The sequence below is a fragment of the Jaculus jaculus genome, chromosome 8 (genome assembly GCF_020740685.1).
Source record: "Jaculus jaculus isolate mJacJac1 chromosome 8, mJacJac1.mat.Y.cur, whole genome shotgun sequence".
Classification (NCBI taxonomy): domain Eukaryota; kingdom Metazoa; phylum Chordata; class Mammalia; order Rodentia; family Dipodidae; genus Jaculus; species Jaculus jaculus.
In genome coordinates, this window is record NC_059109.1 from 47,661,991 (window position 1) to 47,683,752 (window position 21,762).

At 35.1% G+C, this 21,762-nt stretch overlaps 1 protein-coding gene across 5 annotated transcripts in view; it reads right to left on the reverse strand.

Moving 5' to 3' along the window:
* Positions 1-21,762, reverse strand: part of Elp4 (elongator acetyltransferase complex subunit 4) — a 214,685-nt gene that overhangs the window by 136,201 nt on the left and 56,722 nt on the right. For all 5 annotated transcript variants that reach the window (XM_045157135.1, XM_045157136.1, XM_045157134.1 and 2 more), the window contains exons 6-7: positions 19,865-19,949; positions 13,696-13,884 (exon numbers count right to left, since the gene is read on the reverse strand). In XM_045157135.1, coding sequence (XP_045013070.1) covers positions 13,696-13,884; positions 19,865-19,949 — 274 coding nt within the window. The remainder of the gene's footprint in view (positions 1-13,695; positions 13,885-19,864; positions 19,950-21,762) is intronic.

Genomic DNA, 21,762 nt, shown 5'->3' on the forward strand with positions numbered 1-21,762 from the left:
TCTAGGATGACTGAAAAATCCTTCTTATATTAGACAAATCTCTCTTTGCTCCTGGGTGAAAGTTGTCAGCTCTGGATAACAGCCAAGACATGACTAGGAGGGAAGCCAGAAGAGAAGAGGAGTGTTGAAGAGTTTTCAGAGTTTGCTGGCAGTGTGAAATGGCATTGTCATAAATTACTTTAAAAGGTCTTTAAAATTATATGTTCACATAACTTAATTGATTATTAAAATTTAAAATACAACAAATACTATTATAAAGAAGAGAAGATGATTCAATCATTTACTATTTTTACTCCAATTTTAACTTCACAATGATTTTAAGTTTTTTGCTTTGAAAGTTTCTTGTTTGCAATTTATAGAATGGCAGCTCATTTTAATTTAGGATGGACTTTATATTACAAGAGATTATCTTAACACGTCCTTGTAAATCAAAGCTCATAAGGCTAAAGTATAAATTTTGTTAAGATAAAAGTTCAAGTACTGTTATATAAAGCTGACATAACTTTTAAATAGAAATAATTTAGTATTATTTAGTATTATCAAGTAACAATGAGACTTTTAATTCCTGAATATTTTCTTATTCTTTATCTAACTGCCTCAATAATATAAGAGATGAAATTTGGATCAGTACAAAGTAAAATTTTAGGAAATATTTTAACATTAAGATGTAATTAATCAATAATTTAATTTCTAAGAAGCTTGAGGGGGTTAAACCAATTGACTTAAGCATTAATGTACTAGCTCAGAATAAATCCTTGGGTGACTTAATTTATACTATTTAAGAAACATGGCAGACAATATGAATGAAAAAGCTTTCATTTCATTATGGTATGAATATCAAATAAAGACAAAAGCACTATTCACTTGAAGAGTACAAGACATTCTTGAGTTAACTTATGTTTGACCCTAGTTCAAGACATGAGGTGTGTATGTGCATGTGGGGGTTCCTACAAGGAGCACTACACATTTTCTTTGAAAAATGTACAAAAGATGAATATATTAGGAGTTATATCATTTCTTTGACATAAAATCAAATAAATAAACTTGGATTAATGTATAAATTAAGTATACTTAAGGGGGTACTTGTTTTTCCATATTTATTAACCTCCCCATTCTATTTAAGTATGTGAAATATTAAAATAGTTTTTATAGTTTTGTTCATGTTTTTGAGCTTAATAATGAATATAATTTTACTTGACAAAGTTATATTAATGCATACCTATGATCAAATGTGCCAGATTTAATAATGACCTTCATTCAAAGTCACAATTTATTTTAGATTATAAAGGAACTTTTTAGTAAACCAACAAATTTAAATATAACACATTCTCTTGCCAGCATCACATAATAATATTCATATAAGGAAATCATAAAACAAATATTTTTATCCCTAAATTTTAAAACATCTCACCAATGAGCTAAGGGCTAAAATACTTACATTTTGAGTTTGTAGAAGCCCCAACTTTTTATATTTTCTCTCTGATCAAATATTTGGCATTCTAACTTTTTGTATGAACATATTGGTTTTGTATAACTGCAGACTGATTGTTATGGAACACAAGTTTTTTGAAATATTATTTGTACTTGTACTCAAAAAGTCTACAACTAGCAGAATAATATTATGTCAGCCTTTTTCTTTAGTCACTAAGATAGTCTATAAAATGCAAAAATATTTAGGAAACAGTCATGAGATGAAAGAAATACTATAAGTAGGTTAGAATGACTTATGGTATAGAGTTTAAAATAAAATTTAGGCATTATGAAAACTATTTTGATAACTTTACATTTTATGCTTAAAACTGATTTAAGGATAACTTTCCAAGTCAGAAATTACCTTACTTTTTAAAACTTTAAACTCTTATGATAAAATTTAAAGATATCAAAAAATCATACTCTGCTAGAAAAACAGTTGTTAATATTCAAATATCAAGTAGAGCATCCAGCTGAAGTTTGTGATGCAGTGGCAGGTTAAAGATACTAAAGTTTAAAATCAGCTTAGAATAATCCCATATTGAGCATAAAATGATAGCCTGTCATGAGGAACAGGCAAACAGAGCCAGGTCCAGATGGGAGACTGGCTGGGAAAAAGGCCGAGGCAGGTGGGAAAGTGATGGGAACCTGACAGAAGACAGGACTACTCCCTCTGCTGGCAAGGTCCTCACCTGCTTGAATTTTTAACTAATGACTAGCTTTTCTTTCATTATTTAAGATATAACCAATACATTATTTAAGGTGCCTCCTTTCAGTCTGCTGTTCTATATTTTCACATTTTCAAGTCATGGTATCCTATTTTTATCATATGGATTTCTCCCATATACAGAGATCCAATGTTTCACCAGGAGGTCTAATTATTTATCTTGTTTAATTACATATTAAGCATAAGCAAATGCAGCATTGCTTTTAAAATATAAAGCCTTCTAAGATTAATGATACCTTTAAATTATGCTTGATATGTATGTGTGTAATATATATATATATATATATATATATATACATATATACACATATATACCCCCACACTCTCATATATCTATATGTGCTTTCTTGAAGAAAAAAGTCTTGGGCTGTAGACTTCACAATCTCTTTTCCTGGCTCTGCATAATGTCCCGTAATGAAATAATATAGAAATGAACCATATAAATCAACTATACAGGGAACAAGGAAACAGCATGTCACAGCAAAACAGCATAGATGCACAGCGCCAAACCTATCTGATAATCTAATGATCTGAATTTACAGATATTATGTACTAATATTAAGAACCAATGTTTACACAAAAAATTAGTTAAATTTTACAGAAAAATTATTCAAAATTTGATTTTCAATGTAAGTTAATAGCTGTAGCAAAAACATTTAGTAAAAATCTGTTCTAAGATTTTGGCCTACAACCAGAAGCTCCCAGAACAGGAGGGATCAGCTTTTTCACCCACTGTTCTCATCTGAATCCTGGCTTAAAAGCTATTCCAGCTCCCAGCTTTCCAGAAGGCTCCATCCCAGGAATCCTTGCCTGCCATTTGGTTTGCTGATTTTAATCTCTCAGGACTTTCTTAGTGGCTCTACTCTGCTGAACTGGCACTTGCTTCTAAAAGTGAGTTATTATTAAGCCTGTAGGTCAATTGTGGCACTAACTCTTTGGAAGCTTGCAAGCCACAGTGTACAATTTGCTAGTCTAATTAAATATTAATTCTAACTGTTACATTTTGTGGCTAAGAGCTTTATTTTCTATCATCAGTCTGGAAGAAAAAGAGGTTACAAGGCTAATTTAATCACTCATTTTGTCCTGCCCAACATTAAAGATTAACTACATCAATACAAAAACATTATTAAAGATACTAGAAATCCTTATTTAATAACAATGTAATTAATAGCAAAGGGCTCAACACAGCATTTGACATGCTACTTAAATAGCTTTAAAATACAATTCATTACAAATGCATTTTGCGTCAACATTAAGGAATAAAAATCATTTTTTTCTAAGACACTAAGCTTTTTGTAAGCAAGAGAATATATCCAAGTATATAAACAGAAATAATTCAATTCCCACATTTCTCACAAGCATCTCAAATAGCCTGTAACACCAAAGATTAGAAGATTTAGTAATTTTATTTATAAGATAAATGAAAAATTAATTTTTGCTTCTATTCTATACACAAAAAGTCATAAAAAATAATACATAAGATCCTTCCCTCATTTTTCTTGTGTCCCATTCAAGTACACTGAGCACACAGGTCCCTCCGGCATCTGCTCCCAAACAGTTGTGTCCATGCCTGGACCCTGGACACTGGGCATTATAAAGACGATGTACTCCAGCAGCCAAAGATTCCATATGCGCAAACAGATGACTCAATCTCTACACTGTGACAAGACACTTCACCATTTATATCACTGACACACTTGAAAAGTTAGGCCCTAAACAGCCCTTTAACTAATAACCACCAACCTTACAGGAACTGCATATGAGCAACAACATGAACTACCACAATCCAATGTGATTTTAGAGGAAGGACATATAACCATTCAAATTCAAAAATATTACTTTCTTCATAACTTACTGAGTATACTTTGATTATATTAAACATAATAAAAGGTTTCAAAATGTTATTCTTTTCTTGTAAAAATATATATGAATCTTACTGACAATTAAAAATGTATCCTATTTTTATATATATTTTTATAAATATGTATATATACTCTAGGACAAAAATTACATGTACTGCTATGTAGACAGAAACTTAAAAATCATGACATTTATTTATGTAAAAAGTTTCTACCATTCTTGATCAAGAAAATGAGTCAAATACACAGTACATGTACAATGAACACAAGTGACTGCTGGTTTATATCTACAGCCAGATGCTGGTCATGTGCCCTCTTAAATAGAAAATAACAATTTACAGATATAACAACTTGTAAGCTGCAAGCCTATAATAAAATGGTTCTGTTATTTGCTATTTTAAAAAGAAAATAAACTTTGCTTACAAACCACTAGGCTAAAGGATGTTATGGGAATTTGATACATATATTATAAAATTTAAATTAGTTGACTATAGTTTAGTTTATTTTCCTACAGGCACTCTCAGGGTACCTAAAAAGTTAAAGGCAGATTATCAGCTGAGAGTATATTAAGAAAGGAATCATGAAAAATGATGTCTAGAATATCTCACTTTATCCTTCAGTAATTGATAGCTGTGATTAAAAGATTAAATCTACAATTTTCATCCTTAAAATTTTTCCTCAATAGTATATACTTTCAAAGTCATTTAAAATAAAGGTATATGATCAAAAATAGGATCATTTGTTCCTGTAATAATGTTCACATCAGCAGTCATAGGTAAAAAATATTTACTAAAGTTTTATACTTATCAACTGACAAAGGTTTATTGTTGATCCACCAAGCAATTACACCTAATTTTTATTTTAAAAATAAATGATTCCACACTGGGAGAAACTTAACAAGGCAACTGGAATCCATTGCCTAATACCATATTAGTGGCTAGATCTAAAGGCAACCATGGCTTGATTTAGCTGATAATATACTCAGCATGAACACAAAAGTTTATGGATGTGAAAAGGCTTCTCTACATAAAGACACTTACATCATTCACTTCAGTGGGTTCAAAGCCCTAGTATATTAATACTAGGAGATTAATTTGAAAGCTATTAATTAAAATGGCAACTCAAACCTCATCCAATTTTTAAGAGACAAGACTCTAATTTTAATAGGAACATAAATTTCCTTGGTATAAGATAACCAGTGCTACTGTGATTTTCTTCAATGAGGAACTGGGAAAATATTCTACAGATCAAAATTATAAGACAAAAACTTAATAAGACAACAAACCAAGTTCTAATGACAATAACAGTATACTGTAGTCCAGTTTCAGATCTAAAATTTGTTCTGAATCAAAGAAAGTTTAAATAGTCTAGGACCTAAAGTTTTCAAAGCAAATACATTAAATGCTAACAATACTTAGACTGTTCTAGGATTGAACATATTTAATATTTCATCATCAATAATATCAGAAAAATTTTCATTTCAGTACTACTATTGCTAATAGAACACTTACTGGTTGTTATGTTTAAAAATTCCTTAAAAGTATAGATATTGACAGAATGAATAAAAATTAGTAATAATAAAATGTTTTCTTCTGAAATTAAAGCTGTTGGGAATGGTATAGGAAAATAACCTTCTCTATATTAATTTTAAGTGTTTCAGTATATATTTCCCAAAAACTTTTGGTAGAGATGTTTTTACAATAGTAATACATAAATAATACATATTATTATTATCTTTCTCAAGCACATAACTATCACTAGAAATTGAATACCAAGTTAAAAGCAAAAAAAAAATTACATAATTTGGAAGTAGATAACAAATTTCACCGAGTTCCTGTTTATAGGCCAGAAAGAAACTATAACTTCATATCATGCCAAGTGTAGAATTCAAAGTTTTTTTATTTCAACTAGTGTAAAGTTTGTTACTTTGTATAAAAAAATAATAAAAGTTTCAAAGGAGGAAAAAGATTTCTGATTCTAGCAATAAACATGAAAAAATGCAGTGGAATGTTAAGTATAGTTTCAGCACAACAATTACTATGAAGATGTATGCTTAAGTTTTTCAAACTTAAAATACTATTCTTATAAAGTAATATGTACCAAGAGTTTAGAGAGAGGGCTTTAGTTATTTTTCTTAAGGTAGTCTTGGTAGTCTTCTACCTTTCTAATCCATGATAACTTTTACTCAACAACAATTTGGACAGTTAAGTTGTGAGAATGTGAGCAGCTGCTGTTATTATAACGAAAGGTCTGTCTACTGCTTGGGTGTGAGAGACCACATGTTCGGCTGTCCTCTCATCTTGCCATCCTCACCAATTAACTATTAACATGGAGGGCTGTACACATGCTCTTCAGGGCTCTTTAACAGGCTTCTTGGCGAGTGGAACAACTACTCAGCAGGGATCTGGGAACTGAGTACTGCTGGAATATAGGGGCCCTGTCCCTAGCTCTGCTCTTTCTAATAACACTTCACTACATAGTGCAGCATGTAACAAGATCTGTATTCAACCTAGCCATCTCCATGCACACTTTGGAGCAATGTTTTGCAGACACATTAAAACTATATTCTAGCAAGAGAGCATGTGAGTAATCATACTATTTCATAGGATAAGTCATTAAGACTACATATATGCTTTGAAACATTCATAACACAGTTGCTGAATAATTTTAGTACCTGAAAACAAATGTTTCGAAGTTCATCGTATACATTTGTTTTAATGTATGGTTGCCATTTTTACTATGTTGTTCTAAAAGTATTATTTAATCCAAAGGAAATAAATGTTAACTTGAAAATTGTGGGAGTAAACATGAAATATACCAAGTACAAATATAATGATTGTTCTTGTTCACTCTACCTATAGAAGCCTGATTATTACAATAAGTTAAAATCAGTTTTGAATCTGTTATTTCCCCCTATTTTAACTACCCCCCCAACTCTTTGCAATTTTCTTAACTATGTGTTCCTTCCCTACAATGAAATTAAACATGGGAAGCATGCCAAAAGTACAATAATGGGTAACTAATCATTACTGTACAAGTCTGACAGAATGCTAATATCTAAAATAAGAACACTGATTGGTTGTTTTACCACACTAAGAGATGAAAAATTTTTTATATTCTTAATCTAGTATTATATATACACATTTAATTCTATGACAAAACTTCTAAGGTTATAAAACTGCATTTACATTTCCTGATAGAAATAAGCATCAATATCAGAGCTCGTGTCCAAAACATGATATACGTGTGGGTTTTTGATTTATTCTCTTAGACATCCCTGATGTCTGCTATGTTCAAGGCTGTATCCTTACAGGTGCACAGAACACTGTCTTCCATATTTGTTGAACGAATGATTTAATCATGTTAAATGAATGATTGAATCAGCGCAATTACCGTTAGTCATTCAATCAACATTTAAACTGACTTAACAGTCTCTAGATATAGCACTGACCAAAGTAGAAAGGAAACTGACTGATGGTATTGTCTTGTACAACATGGAGATGCTACTAAAATCTGGATGAACATCTAACTTAATGCCTTCTGGACTGTTTTAAAAGAACCAAGAAAAAAAAGATTTCTGTTAATTAATTATTGGGCATGCTGAGCATGCATTTCACCATTGGGTGCCACAGTGACCCTAGCTGACCTTCCCAACTTCATCACTGAGCTCTACTCTCAGACCTCCACCACTTCACCACCAGCTCTACTCTCAGACCTCCACCACTTCACCACCAGCTCTACTCTCAGACCTCCACCACTTCACCACCAGCTCTACTCTCAGACCTCTACCACTTAACCACCAGCTCTACTCTCAGACCTCCACCACTTCACCACCAGCTCTACTCTCAGACCTCCACCACTTCACCACCAGCTCTACTCTCAGATCTCCACCACTTCACCACCAGCTCTACTCTCAGACCTCCACCACTTCACCACCAGCTCTACTCTCAGACCTCCACCACTTCACCACCAGCTCTACTCTCAGACCTCCACCACTTCACCACCAGCTCTACTCTCAGACCTCCACCACTTCACCACCAGCTCTACTCTCAGACCTCCACAACTTCATCACCAGCTCTACTCTCAGACCTCCACCACTTCACTACCGAGCTCTACTCTCAGATCTCCACCACTTCACCACCAGTTCTACTCTCAGACCTCCACCACTTCATCACCGATCTCTACTCTCAGATCTCCACCACTTCACCACCAGTTCTACTCTCAGACCTCCACCACTTCATCACCGATCTCTACTCTCAGACCTCCACCACTTCACCACCGAGCTCTACTCTCAGACCTCCACCACTTCATCACCGAGCTCTACTCTTAGACCTCCACCACTTCACCACCAGCTCTACTCTCAGACCTCCACCACTTCACCACCAGCTCTACTCTCAGACCTCTACCACTTAACCACCAGCTCTACTCTCAGACCTCCACCACTTCACCACCAGCTCTACTCTCAGACCTCCACCACTTCACCACCAGCTCTACTCTCAGATCTCCACCACTTCACCACCAGCTCTACTCTCAGACCTCCACCACTTCACCACCAGCTCTACTCTCAGACCTCCACCACTTCACCACCAGCTCTACTCTCAGACCTCCACCACTTCACCACCAGCTCTACTCTCAGACCTCCACCACTTCACCACCAGCTCTACTCTCAGACCTCCACAACTTCATCACCAGCTCTACTCTCAGACCTCCACCACTTCACTACCGAGCTCTACTCTCAGATCTCCACCACTTCACCACCAGTTCTACTCTCAGACCTCCACCACTTCATCACCGATCTCTACTCTCAGATCTCCACCACTTCACTACCAGTTCTACTCTCAGACCTCCACCACTTCATCACCGATCTCTACTCTCAGACCTCCACCACTTCACCACCGAGCTCTACTCTCAGACCTCCACCACTTCACCACCGAGCTCTACTCTCAGACCTCCACCACTTCATCACCGAGCTCTACTCTTAGACCTCCACCACTTCACCACCAGCTCTACTCTCAGACCTCCACCACTTCACCACCAGCTCTACTCTCAGACCTCCACCACTTCACCACCAGTTCTACTCTCAGACCTCCACCACTTCATCACCGATCTCTACTCTCAGACCTCCACCACTTCACCACCGAGCTCTACTCTCAGACCTCCACCACTTCATCACCGAGCTCTACTCTTAGACCTCCACCACTTCACCACCAGCTCTACTCTCAGACCTCCACCACTTCACCACCGAGCTCTACTCTCAGACCTCCACCACTTCACCACCAGCTCTACTCTCAGATCTCCACCACTTCACCACCGAGCTCTATTCTCAGACCTCCACCACTTCATTACCAAGATCTACTCCCTGACCTCCACCACTTCATCACTGAGCTCTACTCTCAGCTCTCCACTACTTGACCACTGAGCTCTTCTCTCAGATCTTCACTACTTCACCACCGAGCTCTACTCCCTGACCTCCACTACTTCATCACTGAGCTTTTCTCTCTGACCCTCCACTGCTGTACTCCTCAGCTCTGCTCTGATTTTGCAGTGTTTCACATTTTATTTTTCTTGACTGTTTTCTGTTCAAATTCTCAATCATGAAGTCTGATGAGTGATACACAGTGATGATGCATTTGTTAAATGTCAGTATTTGCTATTTCTTATCCCCTCAATTGGGTCATTTTTTTCAATCCATTTTTATAGGTGAAGAGACTAAAGGGTGAAAGTTAAACCTGACTAAGCCCAAACAAGTTAGTATTTGTGCCTCCAAAAGTTCATGCCCTCCTTTTTATCACTGAATACTACTTTTTCTCTTTAATTTGAATCCAAGTACTTCTATGAACTAAACAGCTAGTATGGTGGTTAAGGGAGCATTAACTATAAGGCCATGCTTAAGTCTCTGCTGCATATCTTGGAAAAAGTTAACAGCATTATCCCATAAGGTTAGTGTAAGGATCAAATGAGTTAACATGTGAAGGAACTTCAGGACTAACAAGTGTCCAACCATAATCATGATGTCTTAAATATTTATTAAATAAACTCAATCTTTGGTTTTATATATTCATATGTCTCTAGCAGATTTTAAAAAAGTATTTTATCTTATTTATTTATTTGAGGGGGGGGTGGGCATACTAGGGCATCTTGTCACTGAAAATGAACATTATACACATGGGCCCACTTTGTGCTTCTGGCTTTATGGGAGTACAGGGGAATCAAACCTAGGTCAGCAGGCTTTGCAAGCAAGTGCCTTTAACCACTAAGCCATCTCCCTAGCCTGCCTCTTGTAGATTTTTAAGCTTACTGTTTCTAGTTCTTAATGTTTCTTCTCTCTCCCTAGCCTATATTTTCATTTTCTTTATAAACTATTAAGAGTTTGATTTCCTACTTCTATGACCATTCAACCAAACTGATTTGCAGTTTTCTTACACATTTTAATATAAAAACAAATATACTAGTCTGGGAATGATGGCACACACCTTTAATCCCAGCACTCATGAGGCAGAGGTAGGAAGATAACCATGAATTTAAGGTCAGCTTGCTAGAGTGAGACCCTACCTTGGAAAACACACACACACGGTTTTATATGGTATTTGTTTTTCAATAGCTTAACTGACATTAGGGCCAAAAGCCTACTGCATGTTAGATTTGCAAAACTCTATGAAAAATGGAAAAAAAAATATGAGAAGGTTATATAGTAATTTTTTAAAAGTTCTCCTTTTCTGGGGAACATGCTTTAATTTTGGGCTACAATGCTCAGCTTTAAACTTATCACCAGTCTGACCTTGCATTCTATTTTTTGCCTATATATTTCTACTGGTATATTAAGAAGCATTAATTCAGTTGGGCATGTTGGTGCACACCTTTAATACCAACACTCAGGAGGCAGAGGTAGGAAGATTTGGGTGAGTTTTAGGCCAAGCTGGGACTACAAAGTAAGTTCCAGGTCAGCCTGGACTAGTGTGATACTCTACCTAAAAAAAAAAAAAAAAAAAAAAAAAAGGTGGGCTGGAGAGATGGCTTAGTGGTTAAGCGCTTGCCTGTGAAGCCTAAGGACCCCAGTTCGAGGCTCAGTTCCCCAGGACCCACGTTAGCCAGATGCACAGGGGGCGCACACGTCTGGAGTTCGTCTGCAGTGGCTGGAAGCCCTGGCGCACCCATTCTCTCTTTCTCTCCCTCTATCTGTCTTTCTCTCTGTGTCTGTAGCTCTCAAATAAGTAAATAAAAAATAGACAAAATTTAAAAAAAAAGGAAGCATAAATTTAACCTATATTTGTTCTAGTTGCACAAGGGCTTAAAATATTTGTAAAGTTCAAAAATAAAATACTGCTTCATGTCCAGCCAGCTCTCAACTGTGCTTTGATTTGGGGTGGGCTGATGACACCACCTGGTAGCATCACTGCTGCTCTGAGGTACAAGTGGAGGAAGTGCTGTCTCAGACACCCACAGGGAGGCTGCGGCCTCTTCTCTCATTAGAACGATAACAGCCAACAGCATGGCTTTTTAAAGTGGTCTTGGAAGGAGGCTGAGGTAGAAGAATGGCAATGAGTTCAAGGCTAGCCTAGGCTAGAGTGAGACCCTGCCTTAGTATTTCCCCTGCTCCACCAAAACCATATTCTTTTTCTTCATTTTTTTTTTGTATAGGTTTATTTGTTATGTCTAGGATTATGTATGCATATAATTATTTCATGTATTTTTAATTTATAATTTTTCAAATGAAAACATACATCCATTATTATTTTCTTCCTTTTCTGGGATGAATTTTTTGGCTTAATGTTTCATATATTCTAATTTGTCAAGAATTTAAAAATAACTTTCTCTTTAAAAATACTGAATAACAGCATTACTTAAATAAAATTTCAGGGATTTTTGTGATGATTTGGGAAGCTATGTAACCTAACTGTGAAGAGGGTAGGGGATGATTCAAGGAATGACACTGGCATTACCACTACTAATTGGGTGTGCATACGAGACAGAGAAGGGTTGTGGTACAGATCCAAGTACTTCATGTTAATTAAGTGCAAGTGTCTCAAGAAGTTGTAGTAATAGCACAGCTGTGATACATGTATGAGCAGCAGCATTTCTACCAGCATCTGATATGTCTGCTTCAGATTATTTATCATCAAAATTAAGAGGCTAATTATGTTCAATCAAATTATTATTAAAGTATTAATTGTACAATAGCATCATTTATGATGAAAACTATACCAGCATGTATAGCCTCTCTAATATGATTAGAGAAAGGAGCTTCCTATAATATTCATATAATTTTAAGATTGTAATAGTAATTTAGGTTTGGGAATAATTTATAAAGATACATTAAAGGAAAGTGAGTTATTCCTTCATGACTGAAGTAAGCCAAGAATCAATCCTTGCTCATTATTTATACTTTTTAGTTATAGCTTTGAGATGCTGAATATAATGTTCACAACTAACATAAGTAAATAATATTTTCTTCAAAATTTTTTTTTCTTCCAAATTTTTATGAACAACTTCCATGATTATAAAAATACCCCATGGTAATACCCTCCTTCCCCATTTTCAAAATTTTAATAAGTTTGTCATTTGTAGGAAAAGTCTGAGCATGGTAGAACAAAAGATACTAAGATCATAGATGTCATTTCAACAACTAGGTATTAGAAATAAAGCACATGGTGGCACATGCCTTTAATCCCAGCCCTTGGAAGGCAGAGGTAGGAGGATCTCTGTAAGTTCGAGGTCACCCTGAGAGTATGTAGTTAATTGTAGATCAGCCTGAGTTAGAGTGAGACCCTACCTTGAACCCCCCCACCAAGAAAAAAAGAAATAATTTTTCAAGTAAAAATCAATATTCACTTAACTCACATCCATTGACCACTATCTAATAAAGCCCAGGAATTGTGCTAAGAATTTTTTTCTCATATTTAATGTTATATTATCATAAAATCATATAAAGAAAAGTCCAAATGATTGGCCCTAACTTCACAAGCATTACAACATGTAAATATTTATGGTTATATGAGATTTCATGTTTAATAGGCAGTTTAGTTAAAACGTCCCACTAATGCTAGTCATGTGTCTCACACCTTCAAGCTGGGAGGATAAGGAAAGAAGATTGCCTAAAGTTTCAGGCCAGCTTGGGCCAGAGAATAAGGAGAGAATGAGAGCATTCTTATTCCACATTTAGTTAGCACATAATTAGAATGTTTACTAAGAAACCAAGGATGGTTAAGCACTGATTAAAACTGTGTAGAAAATCAAAGTTCAAATACACTGAAAAACCTAGAAAAAATTTAGAAGAAAACAGGAAAAAGATCTTAAAGAGAGAGCAAAGACTGTTAAAACTGAAGAGAAGGAAACAATAATCTATAAAAACTGATAAACATCAAGATTTAAAACCTCATGTCTCTAAAAGACACAACTAAGAAAAAAGCAGACATAGACTAGAAGAAAATCATTGCAAATTCTAGCTAAAATATGTAAAGAATTTTATAATTTGATAATAAAGGGATTACCCAATGAAAACTAGACCAAAGGAGATAGTCAAATGGCCAACACACACACAAAATGATGGCCAATTGCTTTAGCAATCAAGGAGATGAAATTTAAAATCACATTGTCAGACCATTTCACCACTAGTTGGGGTAGGTAATTCAAACTTCTTACCATGGTAAGGTATGTTGGCACTGTGATGATACAGGCTGACAGAGAAGTTCGTAGAAGGCCACGGAGAACATACAGGAACTTGGTAAGATTATGACTTTTGTCACAGTTTTCTCTACAGCAAATGTCATCTCCCCATAAGGGTGAGCCAAGATTCTGAATTCCTATTCTTAAAATGTTTTTTTGTTTTTTCTAAAAGAAAAGCAGATACATACGTATTATTCATTAACAGGATAGCTCTTTTATGTGCATTTTATTTTCATATGTAACATCACACAGATAATGCAGTAGATGTAGTTAAAATTTAGGTAATAATTAGTAAGAAGGAAGTATACAGGAAAAGCTTTAAATAGAGCATAAAAATAAATAGATTAAGCCAATCAAGATGGCACACCTACAGTGGTGGTTTGCAGAAAGCTGGGGCAGGGTAAATTACTTCAGCCAGGAGTTCAAGACCAGCCTGGTAACACAGCAAGACCCGATGCCACCACACACAGACAAATGGCTTCCTGTTTGTTTTTGGAAAATTTGAAAGATGTGACAATCCTCAGTCTGCAAATTATGTCTAAATTTTATCAGCAACTATTCTGTTTGAAGTGACTAAAATAACAAATAACAGCCAGGTGTGGTTTCACACACTTATAATCACAGCACTTGGGAATCAGGCAGGAGGATGACTGCAAGTTCAAGGTCAGACTCATCTACAAAGCAAGTTCCAGGCTGACCAGGGTTACATACTGAGATCTTTTCTCAGAAAACAAAAGCAAAAACAAAACAAAACCCAAAGTAACATTCAAGAAGTCATAGGTAGCAGTATAGAAAAATATTGATTTAAATACTTAAAAGCCCATTCTTAGTACTAGAAAATTCTACAAATCACTAAAGAAAATGTACATTGCTCATAATTTCTCATTGAACTTTTTTCTCCTTACTGTCTGATCATTTGTTTGAAAGATGTTTAAAGATGCATAAATGTTTTGACTTTATATTTTGCACTTGCCTCTAGTTTTTCCTCTTGAAGCTGTTTTTGAAAATATTTTCTTTTGCATGGAGAAAGTAAGTGAGCAAGTGACAGTGAGTGAGTGAGGAAGAGAGAGGGGGTAGGATGGAGGGAAAGAGCAAGTGACCTTGAGAGTGCCAGAGTCCTTAGCTGCTGCATGTGTCACTTTGTGCATCTGGATTTGGGGGAATCAAATCCTGGATCAGCAGGCTTTGCAAGCAAGTGCCTTTAACCGCTGAGCCACATTCCCATCCCCTGAAGCTGTTTACATTATACTAATTTAAGTTCAACATTTTACCCAAAGCTTAGCAGGTGAACGTTTAGAAATTGAGATAAATGACACTGGGGCCATAATAATAGGAACCAATATTGATTTCTTTGGAAAAGAATATCTTAAAATCTTTTTTTAAAAGATTTATTTTTATTTATTTATTTGAGACAGAAGAAGGGGTGGGAGGGGGGGAGAGAGAGGTAATGGGCGCACCAGGGCCTCTAGCTACTGCAAACAAACTCCAGACACGTGCACCACCATGTGCAGCTGGCTTACGTGGGACCTGGAGAATTGAACATGGGTCCTTAGGCTTCACAGGCATGTGCCTTAACTACTAAGCAATCTCTGCAGCCCTTTTAAAATCTTTTTAAAAGGCTAGACTAATTGCCAATAAATATTTGCTAACATATGTGTTTATCACAAATTCCACTGTTTGGGTTATTCTAATTGCACAAATGTTTTATAAATGCTTTTGTTAGCAATCCAGCAAATTTCTGGGCAAAAGAGAGGTGTGAACAAAATCTGGCACAAGCAAATATTTGGAAAATCATTCTTACAATTCTTAAGAGAAAAATGATATGTTTGCTATGTGTTGGTTTAAGTGTATTTTCTGATGAAACAAGTACTTTAAATGTACCACTCCATTTGATACAAAAGATCACTAATAGCATTTCCTTAAAAATAACTGCCCAGCCCAGTTTATCCTATTTTCCTGATAGTGCAAATAAAACTGAACTTGTGTATTTCTTTTATTTTTCCCTCCTCTGGTTTTTCAAGGTAGGGTTTCACTCTAGCTCAGGCTGACCTGGAATTTACTATGTAGTCTCAGGGTGGCCTCAAAGTCATGGTGATCCTCCTACCTCTGTCTCCCAAGAGCTGGGATTAAAGGCTTGTGCCACCACACCCGGCTTTGTGTGTTTCCTTATCAAGGATAATTTATTGACAAACGTAGTGAAAATGAATTAAACACTGTGTATCAAAGAGAACAAACATTAGTTTGGTAAGATGAACACTACTGAGACTTGTAGTCTGGACTGTGTGAGAATATGCATGATTCTGGACAACCAAGTCATTTCTCAGTACCTTTAGGTAATTGGGTCCAGTGACTCCCATGGATACCAACATCTGTGTATGTTCTTTACACCGTGATGAAGTACTTGAATGTAATGGATGCACATCGACTTAGATATTTCAAATCATCTCTAGGCCAATTAACTTTAAATTAACATGATACAAATTCTATAAATAGTGATTTTCGTAATGTGTTTCTAAGGAAAATGTATATTTTTGTATAGACATTTTGTTTCAGCGCTTTTTACCTTGTAATTGGTTGCCTTCAGGATGTGAAACAGAGGGTCCACTATGCACTTATAAACCTTACTTTTCAAACCTCTAAAATTAAAAGACGAGAGTAGGATATTCGTCAATTTGACGTATCTTTTCAAATACATGAAAGGGCTGGACGTTAAGAAAGAGATTATAGACAACAGAATTCTCTGAAGAACACATCAGTGACAACTGTTTTCTGACTTAAGGACTTAAAACAGAAAAACACTATCAAAGCAGCTGGTTGAGTTTTCTTCTCCTACTGTTTTAAAGTTATGACAGCCAATGTCCCTTGATAGCCAATGCTATGATCTAAATGGTGTATAAGAATTGTTTAGTTTTATTTTTGTATTGAATTAAATGAAGTAAAAATGTGTATCAGGGGTACATATAAGAAGTGAGAAGGGATCATGGCAAATTTGTGTAAGGTAACTGTGAAATGTGAAATGATATTTCTTCTTAGAACTTCCAAGTACAGGTAAAATGGTAAAAAATTTAGGGCTTTTTGTTGTTGTTATTTTTTTTATTTTTCAAGGTACGGTCTCACTGTGGCTCAGGCTGTACTGGAATTCGCTATGTAGTCTCAGGGTGGCCTCAAACTCTCAGAGACCCTCCTACCTCTGCCTCCCACGTGCTGGGATTGAAGGCATACACCACCATGCCCGGCTTAAGGATCATTTTGTTATCCCTAACACGACTCAACAGAGTGATCTAGAAATAGAGAATGAGAATTGCACTAAAGAAACTAATTAAGTAATAAGATATTAGGATGAAATATGAAGGTAAAGAAGAGCAGGACTAAATCACTGGTATTTTAGTCCACAGTCACAATTACATAGTAATATACCAAAAATATTTCTATATGTTCTCACAGAAATGCTGTTAAGAAACAGAAAATGGAGAATTAAAATGGTCCAGTGACTTTGATAAACTAAGGTAATATATACATAAGGAGTGAAAACATTGAGCCTAGCAATGATTGAGAACTAAGATGTACATAGGACATCAGAACATACATGAGCATTATACACCAACAGGAAGAAACATTTATATTTTATAACTACAATAGCAATTGAAAAACAAACACTGAATTACAAATATCTTGTGTCATGTAGGATACATATATTTTTTATTTTTATTTTATTTTATTTATTTATTTTCAAGGTAGGGTCTCACTCTGGTCCAGGCTGCCTGGAATTCACTATGTAGTCTCAGGGTGACCTCGAAGTCACAGCGATCCTCCTACCTCTGCCTCCCGAGTGCTGGGATCAAAGACGTGTGCCACCATGCCTGGCGATATATACTTTTCTTTTTTACTATGCCATGTAATACTGTGTGCCAGGACTAAGTTTTTGAAGACACCAGCTGGCATCTATATAATAAATCCCATGAAAATGTCTAACATATTTAATCTAGTATCATAAGCAAAACCAATGTTCAAATTTAATTTTTATTGTATATTTCTTACTTATTTGAAGATGAAAACAAATGAAATTATGACATAAAACTTGAAGTGTCTTTCTCCCAAATATGTTGAACTATATAATTTAACTTACTACCAGATGTAAATATAATGTCAATTGCAATACTTTGTTCTTTGGAGTATATTTCTATCTACTGTTTCCAAAATGTTCAGTTAGTTAGGAAATACACTGATAAGGATCAAAATTTCCTTTTAAAAAATAAAATTTATCACAGGGTTTGAAATTTATTTTGACTCAAGAACAATATTTTATTAAAGTACTGATAGATTTATCTGTATGCTTTTCTGAAATTTATTTAAAATTTCCAAGACAAACGTACAGATCAGTAATTTAGCAATCAGTATACTTTATAGTTTAATGATTTGGAAATATCATTTTATTATTTTATTTTTATTTTTTGTTAATTTGAAGTAGGGTCTCACTCTAGTCCAGGCTGACCTGGAATTTGCTATGTAGTCTCAAGGTGGCCTCGAATTCACAGCGATCCTCCTACCTCTGCTTCCTGAGTGCTGAGATTAAAGGTGTGTGCCACCATGCCTGGCTTGATTTGGCAATATTAAAACTATATTTATATTTTAATAAATTGGAACTGTATTTTTTACAACTTATTCGTATGTTTTAATAAAAAACTTAAGCACTCAGTTTCCACTTGTAGAAATGTCCATCTCCACTGGGTCTAATCTTTATGAAAATCCATTTGTATAGAACCTCTGGGCCAGCAAACCAAATTAACTCCAGTTCTTTGTCTTTCAATTGTCATAAAAAAAAATCAGTTTGTTAAAAAGGGTGTTTTCTTCCATACACAAACACATACAAAAACAGGTTTATTCTATTGTATTACACATGATAATTAAGGATTCTTAGGATGCATATATGGTATGTGTGCACATTTTCTTTATGTTGCTCCTGTCACTTTCCTGTGCTCTAAAAAATTTCCTGCTCTTAGATGTGTCATCATCCGGCAAGAGCAGCAGCTTTGCACACTGTACTATGCATAGGAACTGTCAGGACATGCTTGTTTCCATAGCTACCAGAACAAGGGTGAGAAGGGACTGTCAGGGACCAGTTTCTCTCTCCAGGATGAGCAGTAGCACCAAAAGGACAACCTGGTATCCAGAAATCTTAACTAGCACTAAAAAATGGAACAATATTGAGCAAAAAAAAAATTGCATCAAACACTAATGCCATTATAACTACCATGACGTGCATGAAAAGGCATCTATAAATGCCTTACCAAACACACGCAAAGATTTTCAACCTGCTGCAGACAATGAAGAATAATTTAAAATTTATTTTTCTATAGAGAAATTATTAATACACAAAATTAAAGTTTATAAGAATAGTTTATCAATTAACAAGAAATGTAGCTAGTGACACTAAAATTTTTGCCTTCTCTGTCTTCAACAAAAGTAACAGTGTTGGAGACACACTTCTGCTAGAACAACTTAAATGTGCTGCAAGTTTTTGTGGCAACTGCAAATAAAATCATTAGGAAACGTTCAGAATTCATGATATCTAGAAATAAAAATTTCTGCATTTTGTTTAAATTAGAAAGTCTAATTAGTCTAGAGCTACATAGAATAGGTAAGCTAGTAAATACTTTGATATAGCATGTAAATATATCTTTTAAAAAATATTTACTAATTTATTTATTTGAGGGGGTGGGGAGAGAGAGGGAGACAGAGAGGCAAACAGAATGAACTCCAGATGCATGCACTGCCTTGTGCATCTGGCTTTATATGGGTTCTGGGGAATCAAACTGGGGTCCTTTGGCTTTGCAGGCAAGTGTCTTAACCATTAAGCAATCTCTCTAGCCCACAATTAAATAAACAAATAAATAAATATTTAAAAATTAGTGTTGGCAAAGCCTCTGGATATTTTATGTGCAATCATTAAGAAGCTAGACAGGACTCTAACTACAGAATCACAGCCAAACTAAGCTTCCTGTGCACTTGTTACAGTACTTATATGCGGAATCTGGCTTTTCACTGTTGACTTTACTAAGACTTTCTGGGTCTACTTCTAGAGAATTTGAATACAACTAAACTACATATACACATGAGTATAAAAGGCTTTGAAAGTATTCAGTACCTGGGGATTAGATCCATCAAATCCTTCCTCATAAATGATGTTCTTGATAAACTGAAGAAGCTTCATGTAGCCATGGGTTGAAGAACTGTTGATAAGTGGTTCAAACACAAAACTGGGCTTATTACGTAGAAAATGAGAATAAACAGTCTATACTAAAACATTAAGTAAATAAAGATACAGATTTATTACACTGCTTAAATGTAAATTAAATAAATTAGTATTAGACAATTTCAAAACGTAATGTCAATTCATCAAGGAAATATGTTATAATATCTTATATTAACTTGCTTAGTTTCTTGACATCATAGGCTGATAAAAATCTGTAAGACTAAGATGACTTAATTATGTCAGGCTTAGTTACCTCCAAGAAAATTAATGATTTGATGAAGCAACCTAAAAGATGAGGCACCATAGTCTTTCAGGAGTAACTGTACATAATTAACACATAGTTAATGAACTGCTATGCCAAGTGCACCAGAGTCACTGTCCTGATCACCTGAGCTCATCTTCTATCAGAGTTTTTAATTTCTTAGAACAGACTTATAAAATAATAGTTACTTCATCTTTTAGGATACATGAAAACAAATAGAATAATTCTACTGAATATACTATTGATTCACTTCATTTGATAAAAACCACATAATAAATGTGTGAATTTAAAAAGAAAACCTAAATTACTTTGCATAAGAATATTATCAATTTTTTTACTATTTTAAAAGTGAATTTTTTATAAAGATATACTTGAGACTTTTCAAAAATATCCAAGATATTTCAAATATCATCCAAGATTAGTAATTCAAAGACAACCTAGAAAGAATGAAGAAAAGCTGCAATACAATAAATGGAATTGATTCTGCATAACAGACAAACTGTGTGCTGTGGCTAAAGAGGGGCTGGAGCATATTTGAAAGTGCCCAGTGCTGTAAGACTTTCATGTGACCTTTAAAAAAGAAAATGAATGGATTTACTGGCATAAGTGAACCAACTAAATATGCCAAGAAAAATGCCCCAAAGAAAGGAGGAAATACAACTCCAAGAACACATGAAATAGAAAAGACTCTAAGAAGTGAGGAAATATAGCAGTCTGCTTAGTATGCAAACTCAGTAAGAGTTTATTCAGCAAAAATATCAGTATAGCTGGATATGTGTTATTGAACAGCTGCTGCTAACCCCAAAGCACTATCTTGCAGAGAAAAAAAAAAGACAGACTGAAAGAAAGAAAGGAAGAAAACCAGGAGATAAGAATGCTCTTCTGAGCAAAAACAATCATGGCTTCACTGGAAGGGTTAGTTACTTTTCTTATAGTTTCTCCTTCCTCAGTGAAACAATATATAGGAATATTTTCCACTTTTATGAGGGAGGAAATATATCTTTACACATTATTCTATAAAATCCAGTTTTGTCAATATCTCACACACTTGCTTAATTTTTTATTTTTATTTTTTTGAGGTAGGGTCTCACTCTAGCACAGGCAGACTTGGAATTCACTTAGTCTCAGGGTGGCCTCGAACTCATGGCAATCCTCCTACCTCTGCCTCCTGAGTGCTGGGATTAAAGGCATGTGCCACTACACCCAGCGTGGCTGGCTCAATTTTAGAGCAGAGTGCTTTTTATGGTTGAATGAAGGAGATGCAATTCTTACCTGGGTCAATTAGCTTTTAGGGTTAAATCTGCTCCAAGATCCCAAGTGATGAAATAAATTCTAACCAACCATTTGAAAAATCTTACTATGAGTTTAAGGAGGGTGTGTATGTGTGTGTCCAATACCTGCTAATGGACTTACAGTGCATTGATCTAAGACCATTATTACATATAATGGTAACAATTACATGTAATACTGCAGAATTTGTGTTCTTGTGTTTGGCTTAGTTCACTTAGCACAGTGCCCTCCAGTTTCA